At 39.2% G+C, this 13,684-nt stretch overlaps 1 protein-coding gene across 5 annotated transcripts in view; it reads left to right on the forward strand.

Moving 5' to 3' along the window:
* Positions 1-13,684, forward strand: part of SPIDR (scaffold protein involved in DNA repair) — a 478,698-nt gene that overhangs the window by 308,599 nt on the left and 156,415 nt on the right. For all 5 annotated transcript variants that reach the window (XM_057307780.1, XM_057307781.1, XM_044390348.3 and 2 more), the window contains 2 exons: positions 11,378-11,573; positions 13,287-13,534. In XM_057307780.1, the coding sequence (XP_057163763.1) occupies positions 11,378-11,573; positions 13,287-13,534 (444 nt within the window). The remainder of the gene's footprint in view (positions 1-11,377; positions 11,574-13,286; positions 13,535-13,684) is intronic.

Genomic DNA, 13,684 nt, shown 5'->3' on the forward strand with positions numbered 1-13,684 from the left:
GTGAAGCTGAATGGAAAACACATCAGTTCATTCATTTCATTCTAACAAGAGATCTGTGGAGTACCTCTTGCTACTGTTAATACTCCCATTTTAGAGAAACAAACTAGATTGAACTTGTCAACAGTCACACAGCTAATAAGTGACAAAACCAGGATTTAACTCTAAGACGTCTTAGATCCAAAACTCATATCTTCTCTCTGGCCTCTCAAATTATTGTGTGCTATGCAGTAGACATTCATGGGCCTGGATGCTCCCCCTTTAGAACTTTCATTTTTCCAAGACCTTATTTTAAATTTATACCATTCCCAGATTCCTACTTGGAACTCATAGGGCTCAGTTATAGTAGGCCTGATTTAGTTATTTAAAGTCACACTCATTTCTCTATACATATATCTGATAAATAGGAATAAACTTTTATTCATCAGTTTAGGAAACATCTGTTGGGTTTCTTGCTGATGTCAAGTACTGTTTGGCACTCAAAAAACAAAGATAAAAATGAAACAGCTGATATATTCTAGTAGTTGAGCATTTCTTTGTAGAAACAGACACAAACACATCAGTGTGAAAAGCACTCTCAGTGCACAGAGAAACGAACAACTTATCCCGAGGAAGCTAGAAGGACGGACATTCATGCAAACAACATTTTTTTTTTGTTTTTGTTATTGTTGAACCAGCCCATCAAGACCTCTCACAGAAGCATTTTAGAAGAGACTTAATTAATATGGAGAAGTCTGTCCTCTGTCTCCCTGTAGAAGCCCATGTTCCTCCTTTTGTAGCACAAAGAATGTTTTACTGCACTTCTTTGCTTCCCTTTTGTATGGCCCTACATGGACCTTAAGCCCTCTCTACTCCCCACCCAATGACCCAGCCTCTCCTGGTGTATACACTAGTCAGATTTGGGCCCGGGGTAGGTAAGGCTTAGAGATGAAGGTAAACTGTAAACAAAATTGATTGGTTTCTCCCAAGCATGTCTTCAGTGAAAAGAAAAATTAAACTAGATTTTGTTCTTCCGGCAACTACAGTTCCTAGTCCAATCTTCTTTAGCTAGTTAGTCGTTGGAAGAGGAAAGGAAAGAAGATAGGGGAAAGAAGGAAGAAAAGAAAAAAAAATTCGTTTGTCTTTGTTTTCTTTAGGTCACTGCATTAATCCTATTAACCCATTAATCCTCTTTGCTCCTACCACAGATTGGCATGAATTCTTCCTAGACTGTAAATAAGCAAATTGACCTTATTTTATGATTCGGAATAAACAGTTTGCTTTTTAAGGGGCTATGTGTCAGTCACAATCACCCTTATCAACATATTCAGTGCAAAATATAGTCTTGATTTAATCATTTGCTAGACACAAAAAATTTGAGAACACATAACAAGTGGGAAAATAAAAAGAAACATTGCTCACAAACCTCGGACTTCCTGAAAACAGTGTTTACAAGGGCATTTCACATTTGTCAGTGTTGATAGTGATAGAACTGTCAACCTTTGAAATGTTAGAAAATGAAAAGATATTTCAGTTGATTTTCCTTCTCTGATCTTAAGGACATTTTTTTAAAAAGTCTGTTGTTTCCTGTTTACTTGAGTTCTTTTTTTTTTTTTTTAAGATTTTATTTATTTATTCGACAGGGATAGAGACAGCCAGCGAGAGAGGGAACGCAAGCAGGGGGAGTGGGAGAGGAAGAAGCAGGCTCATAGCGGAGGAGCCTGATGTGGGGCTCGATCCCATAACACTGGGGATCATGCCCTGAGCCGAAGGCAGACGCTTAACCACTGTGCCACCCAGGCGCCCCTCTGTTTACTTGAGTTCTATATATAACATTCTCAGGTGAGGAGTTATGGAAACGGTTCTTAATGCAAAACATGTGCTTGAGCAGTCATTTCTGTTTTCAGAGAACACTTTGACAAATAGTCATTTTTATTAAATATATAGAGTTCTCTATTATTTAAAAAATATTTTATTTATTTATGTGAGAGAAAGTGCGTGGGATCACAAGCAGGGGAGCAGGAGGCAGAGGGAGAAGCAGACTCCCCGCTGAGCAGGGAGCCTGTTATGGGACTGGATCCCAGGACCCTGGGATCATGACCTGAGCCTAGGCAGACGCTTAACCCACTGAGCCGCTCAGGTGCCCCAAACATACAGTATTCTCTATTAAAAACAAAAACAAAAACAAACAAAAAAAAAGATTTCTACCAGAAACCTTAGTACTTGGACTCCTTTGAAAGCTGTTATTTTATAGTTTTTGTGTATTTCATTTGTGTGTATAACTCTCCCATATAGCCCACCCTGCTGCCATCTCAAGGATGCTCAGAGAGTTTGCTAGGAAGTAAATGCATATTCTTCAGTGCCATGATAATGTTCACTGATGTTGTTGGTTTTATGTATGATTTGTCACGTGAAGTTTAACACCTTAGGTTTGTTTTTATTTTCAGTTTGATCTTTAGAAATACTAGTTAAATATGTTATAATATTAATCTTAATCCATTCATGCTCTGTAAACTTTCTTTTTTGGTCATCATACAACATTTGTGGGGTAAGATACATCAAGAGATGATTGTAAGGTCCATAGCAGTTAATATTGGATTGCAGTATAAAATGAAATTGAGAGGTCATACTATGTAGAGAAATAATGATGGAACCATGGATATGGATGCTTGAAAAGCTCTAACTTCCTTTTCCTGCTAGAAAAGGAAATTGAACATGTGGATTTTTTTTTTTTTTGAAGAGACTCAGTGATGTGGTAGTGTGACATATTTGTTCATCACACTGAAACTAAATTGTGGTCATTGCCACTGGGCAACCTCTGGAGGCCTCCATGCGTCTCTTCTTTGTGCTTTCACCCTCCCTGACCCATGACACCCCTCAACCGGCTCCCTCTCCCGGAAGACTTCCCTAACCACAGTGGGATTACTCACAGAGGGTCCTCCATTGGGGTATCCTATCTCATTAACACCCTTTTCCTTTTTAGTAAAACTGTCTTGACTAGGTTCCTAGTGCCTGGCACATCCTAGGTGTTCAATAAAAAGACTGAAATGAGGGGTGCCTAGGTGGCTCAGTCGTTTAGCGTCTGCCTTCAGCTCAGGGTCTGATCCCAGGGTCCTGGGGTCGAGCCCCGCATCAGGCTCCCTGCTCCGTTGGGAGCCTGCTTCTCCCTCTCCCACTCCCCCTGCTTGTGTTTCCTCTCTCGCAGCTCTCTCTCTCTCTGTCAAATAAATAAATAAAATCTTAAAAAAAAAAAAGACTGAAATGAATCAAATGGACCTAGATAAGGGTTTTAAGGTCTTTCAGTATCTACTAGCCTTCCAAATCTTGTTATTAGTTGTGTTATTTGAATTAATTTCCCAGATCCTCTGAGTGTAGCAAGTTATATCTGTGACTGAAATTTCATACTGCCCATATTATGCTAAATCATTTTAAACCTCAATCACTTTCCCTAATTCAGAAATATGATCCTGTGGATCTATCTAGTTAGATTATGTTTGCCTGTGTAGTTATCTTTGAAGATAGAAGGTACTTGGGAGTACATGAGAAATTTGAACAAGATATCAAGTATGTTTATCATAGAGAATAGATTATTTTCAAACCTCTGTACTATCTGTACAGAAGCAAGTGATGTGCTAGTCGAAGTCTAGTCATATCTGCCCATAGATACAGAACAGATTGGTGGTTTCCAGAAGCAGGGGTTGGGAGCGGGATACATGAGTCAAGGGATTCAAAAGGCACAAACTTCCAGTTATAAAACAAGTAAGTCCTGGGGATGTAATGTACATCATGGAGACTATAGTTAATAATACTATATTGTATATTTGAAAGTTGCTAATAGAAAAAAAAAGTTGCTAAGAGAGTTGATCGTAAAAGTTCTCATCACAAGAAAAAAAATTTGTAGCTATATATGGTGATGCATATTAGCTAGACTTATTGTGGTGATCGTTTCACAATATATACAAATACTGACTCATTTTGTACACCTGAAACAATGTAATATGGTATGTCAATTATAACTTAATTTTTAAAAAATTAGTTATATCTGTTTCAGAAGGCTTGCCAAAACTTTCTCTTTTCTAAGGAGTATAATTTTAATTTGTGATTTAAAGTAATGAACTAAACATCCTTACAAATCATTTCTATTCTAGACTCATTCAGTTTGATTAGATTGAATCAGGAAGAATTTTACTAAATGTGTATATTCAGTATTTTTGTTTTGTGTATAATTAAATAAACATTTGTGTCATCATTAGAATAAATGTTCCCCCTTGTTTTCTGCAGAAGATGCAGGGGTGGGTGAGCTGGCCACATGGTCCAGTAGCATGGCCTGAGTTTTTGTCTCTCTCAGAGCCCTACAGCTGGGCCAAAGAACCATTATTTCTGCCTTGGGTTTCCCTTCTTGTAAGCAAAGCTAACAACACGCATGCGTGTTTCCAGGCTTTGATAGATAGATAGATAGATAGATAGACATGTATCTATCTATTTATCTATCTCTCAATATATCTATAATGTGCTATTTTTGAAAATACATAATTACTCAGCTACATTTCAAAATAGAGAGTTAAAACTTTTCTTTTTGCTAAATTTGTAGTGACTTGTTTAATTATAAAAGAGGTCCAGATTAATAGTTAAAAGGTAAATCTTTTTTTAATGTTAATTTAAAACTTTAAAACATCTGCTTATTTGGGATGACACTGTATATTATCATTTCTATAATCTCCGGGAATCTGGAAGATTCTTAGTTTGGATTAACTCTAACTTTGCTACCAAGGTAGAGGGCTGGGTAAGTAAACAGAAATGCTGTGATATTGCATAATGATACACATTTAATTAAGGACATCGCTCTTTCAAACTGCATTACTTTAATGTTTATTTTTGTTAATTGCCTATCAGCTAATTTCGTTTTTTCCCATTTGAAATGAAAATAGTTCTATTTTTTATTGCTAAAAAGGGTTCCTGCCAGGTCTACCTTCCTTATCAGATTGCTATGAATTGTAAAATTTCAAAGTTAATTTTTTTATCAAGACTATGTTTTGAATATTTTCATATAGAACTGAACATTAAATACTAAGGAAAATTAGAATATGGGAGCTATTAGCATTAGAGACTTATGTTTCTAATAGGCAAATAATAAAATATGGAGTGTAAACTTTATTTTTATTAGCGAATAAAAATGTGAGCTTTATAATAGAGATTAGCAAGGTATTTGAAACACTTTAAGAAGCCCTAAAGTCTGTTCATAAATAAGAAGAAAATGGAGGAAAGTGAGCAAAAACACCAATGCTTGAGATCATGGGTATATTTGTACAGTTATCTAATGTAGTTGCATTGAGGACAGGCCAAATATATTAATGTTTTTTATTTATTTTGATGCAATAATCCTGCATCTATCATGAGTTTATTCACTTTGTCAACAAGAGATCAAAAAAAAAAAATGAGCCCCTTTTGGGTTTGTGTGTGTAAATTATGCCACTTTTGCAGATAAATTGGTGTTAATTCTTCTTTGCACTTTTGGTAAAAGTCGTTATGTAATGTTCCTCTGGTCTCTGATAATTTTCTTTGCTCTAAAGCCTACTTCATATGATACCCCTCCCCTTGCTATATGTTTCTTAATGTTTATGTGATGTATTTTCTAAATCTTTTTACTTTCATTTCACCTATAGCTTTATATTTGAGGTGAATTTCTTTTAGACAGCATATAAATGGATCATGATTTTTTTAATCCACTCTGCTAATTTTGTTTTTTACTTGGTTTATTTAGACCATTTACACGTAATTATTGATATGTTAGGACTTAGGTCTACCTTTTTATTTTTTGTCTTCTCTACTTTCTCTTTCTGTTTTTCATTTCTGTTTTCTTTTTTCTGGCTTCATGTGGGTTACCTGAACATTTTTTGAATTTTATTTTAATTTATTTATAATGTTTTTGTGTATCTCTCTCTCTTTTTTTTAAAGATTTTATATATTATTTTGACAGAGAGAGAGAGACAGCCAGTGAGAGAGGGAACACAAGCAGGGGGAGTGGGAGAGGAAGAAGCAGGCTCCCAGTGGAGCAGGGAGCCTGATGCAGGGCTCGATCCCAGGACCCTGGGATTACGCCCTGAGCCTAAGGCAGACGCTTAACGACTGAGCCACCCAGGCGCCCCTGTGTATATCTCTTTTTATAGCTATTTTATTGATTGGTCTAAGGATTAAATTTTATCACAGTCTACTGGGTCAACATTTTGCCAGTTTTTATGAAGTGTATAAACCTTACCTCTTATATCCCTTTACTGTTTCAAACTATGATTTTCTTATATTGTTTTTATATGCATTTAGAACTATATCGGAGAATGTTCTAATTGTTGCTACAACTCTAAATACAATTTTGAAAACCCAATAGGAGTTGGAAAGCCTATTGTATTTATATGTATGTTAGTCACCATACAGTACATCCCTAGTTTTTGATGTAAAGTTCGATGATTCGTTACTTGCGTATAACACCCAGTACTCCATGCAATACGTGCCCTCCTTAGCCATCATCAGCCTATCCCATTCCCCCACCCCCTTCCCCTCTGAAGCCCTCAGTTTGTTTCCCCGAGTCCATAGTCTCTCACGGTTCATTCACCCTTCTGATTACCCCCCCCTTCTTCTTCCCTTTTTTCTCCACCGATCTTCCTACTTCTTATGTTCCATAAATGAGTGAAACTATATGATAATTGTCTTTCTCTGCTTGACTTATTTCGCTTAGCATAATCTCCTCCAGTCCCGCACATGTTGCAGCAAATGTTGAGAAATCATTCCTTTTGATGGCTGAGTAATATTCCATTGGACCACATCTTCTTAATCCAGTCATCTGTTGAAGGGCATCTCGGCTCCTTCCACAATTTAGCTATTGTGGACAATGCTGCTATGAACATTGGGGTGCATATGGCCCTTCTCTTCACTACGTTTGTATCTTTGGTGCAATTGCCAGATCATAGGGTAGCTCCATTTTTAACTTTTTAAGGGATCTCCACACAAGGCCATTCACCTTGATAGTGATTATTGAGAGAGATGATTTTAATGATGTCATGTTGCCTGTAAAGTCTTTGTTTCTACAGATTGTAAATTTCTGTTCTTTATCACTCTTGAGACCTTTTTACTTTTGTAGAACCCCCCTTAATATCTCCTGTAGGGCTGGTTTCGTGGTTACGAAATTGGTCAGTGACTGGCGATCTTGGAAGGTCCTTATCTCTCCATCAATTCTGAATGACAGCCTTGTTGGATAAAGGATCCTTGGCTGCATGTTTTTCTCGGATAGAGCTTTAAAAATGCCCTGCCAACGCTTTTTCTCATTCCAGGTCTGGTAGACAGGTCTGGTAGACAGGTCTGATGTAATTCTGATATTTTTGCCTTTGTATGTGAGAAATTTCTTTGCCCTGGCCGCTTTCAATACTGTATCCTTGGATCTAGTATTTGCGAATTGCACTATGACGGGATGTGGTGTACGTTTGTCGTAGTTGAGCTTGGGAGGGGTCCTCTCTGCCTCTTGGACACGAATGCTTGTTTCCCTTGCTAGATTAGGGAAGTTTTCAGCTACAATTTGTTCAAATATCTCTTCTAGACCTCTGTTTTTCTCCACCCCCTCGGGGATGCCTATGATTCTGACATTGGAACATTTCATTGAGTCATTATACTCTCCTGTAACCTACGTTCTTGAGATTGGATTTTTTTGAGTCAAGTTTCTGTTTTAACTTTCTCTTCTGTCATCCCATCCTCCAATTCACTAATTTGTTCTTCTGCCTCATTTACCCTGGCCGTCAGAGCATCTGGTTTTGACTGCATTTGATTCATAGCATTTTTAATTTCTGCCAGATTCACTCTCATTTCCACCCTTAGAGATTCTATATTCTCGTTAATATTTTCATTAATATTTTTTTCAAGCCTACACATCATCTTGACCATTGTTGCTCTGAACTCCATTTCTGACAATTTGGTTATATCCATATCTATCAGTTCTGTGACAGAGGCCACAGACTCATTGTATTTTCTTTGCTGGGGGGGATTTCTCCTTCTTGTCATTCTGATGAGGAGACGTTGCGGTGTTGACCAGAGCCCAAATTATTGACCAGGACCCAGGCAGTGTGCGCTTGTTTTATAGGGACCTTAGGGATGTGGGCTTCTTGATTTTTCAGCCTGCCTTCTGGGGGAGGGGCCTGCCGCGCTGATATTCAGGCAACCCTGTTTGGGTAGAGTCTCCCTGTCCCCTGCGAGGCGGGATAGGGATGGGCACACTGAGCTGGTATTTCCGGGCTTTTGTTCTCTGGTGACTTTCCCTGGCAGTTTGCTGTGGCTCTTCTGAGAGTCAGAGCAGCAGTGGCCTTTTAATCCCAGACTCTGTCTCAGAACAGAGAGATCACAGTCTGTTCTCCACTAAACTCTCTTGGCCTCTTTAACTCTTTCTGTTGGTGCTGCTAAAAACCCTGCAGCGTCCTGGTTGTGCAACCCACAGCTGGTGTCCCAGCCCTCACTTCCAGGGCTGGCGCGTCTCTGTCCTTTGTGTTTCTAATACCGCCAGCTGCCCTGGTTCCCACGCGAGCTCCCGAGCTCTCTGTTTCAGTGTGGTTTGTGTGCACTCCGGAGCGCAGTGCCGGTTTTCAGACTGGTCACCAACGCGCTTCCGAGCTCCTGGTATCAGCCTGGTTCCAGTGAGCGCTCCAGAGTTCCGGTTGTCAGTCAGGTCGCGCAAGCACTCCCGATCTCCGGTTTCTGTCTAATTCGAGTGAGCGCACCGGAGCTCTGGTTTTCAGTATGGTCGCATGCGTGTTTCCAGGCTCACGGTTTCAGTCTGCTCTCTCGCGGGTGCTGGTCCGCAATTCCGGCCTGTCCCCAGTGCAGGTGGCTACCGCTTCCCGGCGCCTGAGCGCGGCGGCTCCCTCCCCCTTCCGTTTATCTTCCCATATCTGCACAGATTCAGGGCTCCCTGCTTTGGACCTCAATACTCAACGCTGGAGATGGTCATTTGTAGAGATCCAGATGTATTCCTGTGTTCCAGGCTGCTTCCGTGGGGTTTCAGGATGGTCTGGTAGATATCCAGCTCAAATTGGGACCAGCTGAAAAAGGGGACCCCTACTCCTCTGCCATCTTAACTCCTCCCCCCCCATAATTGCCTATTGAAGCATGCTTATAATGGCTACTTTAGAATCTTTGTCGAATAATTCTAATACCTTTGTCATTTCAGCATTGTCGTATATTAATTATCTTTTTTCATTTGGGATTTTTCCTGGGAATTAGTATAAGAAAGGACTTTAGATAGTAACCTGTACATTGATGTATTATGAGATTCTGGATCTTATTTAAATCTGTTTTAGGGGGCTTTGTATGATACTGTTCTGAGAGGAGAAGTGGAGGTTGCTGGTGGGGCTTGTTACTGGCAGGTGGAAGAAGAAGTCCAAATTCCCCAGTTGGCCTCCATTAATACTCAGAGGGTAAGGACTCCTTGTTACTGCTAGGTAGATTTGAGTTCCAGCTTCCTGCTTGGCCTCCACTGACATCACCGTTGCTGGGAATGCCAGGGGTGTTGTTTCCCACATGGCTTCCACTGAGAGCACTGGAGGAAGGTGTGAGGATAGAGAGTAGCCAGGAGTACTGGCTACTGATGTCAGGAGGGGGTGGTAGTCCAGGCCCTCAGGTGGTCTCCACTGTCATAGTGTATATGTGTTGGGGGGTGGGGGTTGATCAGGGAAAGCTCATTAGAAGCCTGCAGGGGTGGAAGTCCCAATACTCTATCCTGCCTTCTCTCACACCACCCCACCTGGACTATTGAGACTTTTTATTACAGCCTGACGAGAGTGGAAGTCTGAGCTCCCCACTCACCCTTTTCTGGTGTGTATGATAGCGGGTCCACAGGTTTTCTGTGATGTTTGCCTAGATTAGAGCAGTCATTTTCTAAAAGTGTTGTGTTTTACTAGGCTGTCCCTTCCTTAGCCTTTAGTTGGAGAGAGTAAGCTTTTTTAGGGGCTTTTTTATCTGTACCCATCGCTGTATCAGGTTGCCATCTTCTTCAGTTTGAAGTCTGGGATATAAGAGGCAAACAGAAAATCCAGAAACACACTACTCTGTTGTTCCTTCGGTCTCAAGGTCTCTAGGGCCTAGCTGGTGTGCCTTCTTTCCACCTCTCAGTGTCTTATGTTTAGTTGTTATATAATGTTAGGTATTTTAATTGTGCTTAACAGGATAAGTTAGGGAAAAGTATGTCTACTCCCACCTTCCCAGAAGTAGAAGTCCTAAGTTTTCCTTAATGTTAAGCAGCACTACCTCCTTTGAGGAATGAGTGTTGAAGAAGTCAAATCAGATATCTGAAAGGAACCAGGAGAATTTTGTCTGTTATGTCCACATTCCTTTTCAACTTAAATGTGAAGCATTTCTGTGACTGTGTTCTATTTGATAGTGAAGGTAGGAGGTCCTTTGGGTCTTGATGTCATGTTCTTTGGAAGATTAGAGCTTTCAAAGTGTCTGAAGGTTTCATTTGTAAATAACATTTATTTTAATGTCTGGGTAATTTTTGAGTGTGAGCTTCTTGAGCCTCATTCACTGCATTTCTCCAACGCCATCATCTACTAACGTAGGAGACCTGAGAGAGCTCAGGTGGTGAGCCCGAGTGGTGACGTGGCCTTCTTCCGTTCCTGCTGTCCTGACACAGACTTGCACTAGAACAGTAAAATCAATTCCACTGACATTCTCTCCTGAGCATGTGAGGGTGGGTGTCACTTTTGTTTGTTTGTTTTATTGAAATATAGTTGACATACAAGAACCCGTTAGTTTCATGTGTGCAACGTAGTGCTTTGGTAGTTCTGTGCATTACACAATGCTTACCATGATAGGTTACCATCTGTCATCATACAAAGTTTTACAATGTTGTTGACTATGTCCCCCATGTAGTATTTCTTATCCCTATGACTTGTTCATTTTATAACTTCAGGTTTGTACCTCTGAATCCCCTTCACCCATTTTGTCCATCCTCCCACCCCAAGATCAGCTGCTCTGGCAACCATCAGTTTGTTTTCTGTATTTATGAGACTGTTTCTGTTTTTGTTTATTTGTTTTTGTTGTTTTTTAGATTCCATATACAAGTGAGATCATATGGTATTTGCCTATCTTTGTCTTATTTCGCTTAATATAATACTAAGTCTATTCATGTCACAAATGGCAAGATCTCATTCTTTTTATGGCTGAGTAATAGTCCAGTGTATATATGTACCACATATTCTCTATCCATTCATTCATCTGTGGCTGTCACTTTATGGGCCGACTTGGTATTATCTGTCTATAGCAGGTGAGTCATTGCCTTTGTATTCCTGATTTAGTAAGAATGTGAGGGAAACCCAACATTGTAAATAAACCATAACTGTAAACTGTTATATTTCTTTCTCTTTTCCAGGCAAAAGCTTATTATCCCAAATGGAAGTTGCCCTGTTATTCTGAATACTTATTTTTGTCAGAAAGTTGTTGCCAAAGAAGATTCAAAAAGAATACATGAAATGCGCTGTTGGGACACATCCCTTCCAAGAAGAAGTATCAGTTTGGCTCAAATATTTAGATTGAAGAATCTAACAAATAAATCACCTGAAAGCCAGGTTAATTTCCACTTGTTTTAGGTGTTTTATGCTTAGTAATAATATTGTATTTGAAAGGTATAAGCAAAGATGTTTACCTTTGGTTCCCATTCAAATATTCAGTAAATATGTATGTTAGAACATCTTGTTATTATTGTTATTCCTGAAGAAAGTATGAAGCAGTTCAGTATTTACTAGTAGTCTTTTCTCAGTTTATTTCATCTAATTGTTATTTTTAATCTTTATCCTAATCTATCAAAATATATGATTTTTCATTTTTTTATTCTCATTTTGTAATTGTCTAAGAATTTGCTTAAGCCTTTTTAAGTTGTATTTTTCTTTTTCACTATATCTGTATCCCCTAGGATAAAAAGAAGTGCATAAACTTGAAAATATATGCTATAGATTATTTTCTGAAATTTTATTGGCCCTAAGCCATGATCATTTGTCAAGATAAATTTAGAGAACCACTAAATTTCACTCATAGAAGGCAAGAAAGGCACTCCAGGGACCATTCCAAGCTCTAAGTGTGTGTAACTCCAGGTGCACCATCTCAGGTTCACCCAGTTAGCTGAATCAGCAGTGAACAGAATACTAAGCAGACAGATAGTGTGGGTGGCTCAGTCGGTTAAGCATCTACCTTCGGCTCAGGTCCATCGGTCTCCTTGCTCAGCAGGGAGCCTGCTTCTCCCTCTGTGTCCACTCTCCCTGCTTGTACTCTCTCTTTCTTTCTCACTGACAAATAAATATATAAATTCTTAAAAAAAAGTAGACAAACTTTCATCTTGTTTGTAAATACGTCAACAAGCGTACTCTCCCTTTGACTATCAAAAGAAGTATCTGAAAGGGATAATGGGAAAAAGAGGGCTCTCTAATTAATTTAACTTATGGCTCAAAGTGCATTACTGTTTTAACATTTAGTTGTAAATAGCTATTGATATTAAATTCTTGAGATAACATTTTTGTCTTACAACAGTACAATGAAACTGCAGTGTAACATCGTGGTTATGAATATAGGCTTTGGAACCAGGATTCCTAGTTTAAATTCTGCTTCAACCACTTATTGCTGAGTAACATTGGGCAAGCTCCAGAATTTTTCTGTGTTTCGATATTTTTATCTTTAAAATGGTAATAATGATATAATCTAATAATGATATAATCTAAGTATGTTTGTTTTGTAAGTATAGTACATAAAGTAGAGTGCCTGGAATGTACTCTGGAAGTGTTATCTTATTATGATATTTAATATTATTGTAAAGGGTTGTTGGGAGGTTACATGAGCCTATAAAGTATCTAGCCTAGTAGACTGCACACAACAAGCACTTAATAATGACTTAATTTTGAAACCCTAGTCATTCTTTTGTTTTTTAGTTTGTCCTGTTGGGATTGTTTACCTCATAAAAGAAAAATTGTTTTCTCATAAAAGAAAAATTTTCTAAATTACCATAAAGTATTGTAATAGCAGGACTTTACATGTTTTCAAAGACCCAAGATGATTTGTGCTTCTATTGATTGGAAACACTCTTTGCTGTTCCCATGGCGTCTTGCTCACTTTGCCCTCCTCAACAGCATTAGTTACCTGGCAGACACAGAGGCCCATGCAATGTCTTATCTTCATTATTCCTTTGGTGTTCTGTAGTTACATCAGAAGATTGCCTCAGAATGTCATGGTTTGGTATGTACCATGCTTTTGTGAGTTAAACTGAAATTGTTCCCTTTGCATGTCTTGGCCAGGTTATGTGTAGTGGTCTCACTACCATGAGGACAGACTGCAACCACGGACATGAGGAAGCCAAACAGTGCTTCCCAGCCCAAGCTCCCCTGAGGGATTCTCTTCTGGATGCAGTGGAAAGCCAGGGAGCTGCCACATGGTCAGGAGTTGGGGTCCGAGTGGTGGTACAGAGAGTTTACTATCTTCCCGGCGGATATCAGCAGGGAGGTGGTTCAGCTGCTCTACTTGGCTCAGACCCACCTAGAGTTCGGTGAGTAATTAAGACACAGGCGTCGGTGCTAGAGTCACTTAGAGAAAGTAGAGACTCTTCCTGGAGAAAGTAGACTCTTGGCTGCCTTTACCATGTACATGAGTGTTTAATTTTTGTTTTTTCTTGCATCAAAATTTGGGACACGTGATG

This window comes from Ursus arctos, unplaced genomic scaffold (assembly GCF_023065955.2).
Source record: "Ursus arctos isolate Adak ecotype North America unplaced genomic scaffold, UrsArc2.0 scaffold_6, whole genome shotgun sequence".
In the NCBI taxonomy this organism is placed as follows: domain Eukaryota; kingdom Metazoa; phylum Chordata; class Mammalia; order Carnivora; family Ursidae; genus Ursus; species Ursus arctos.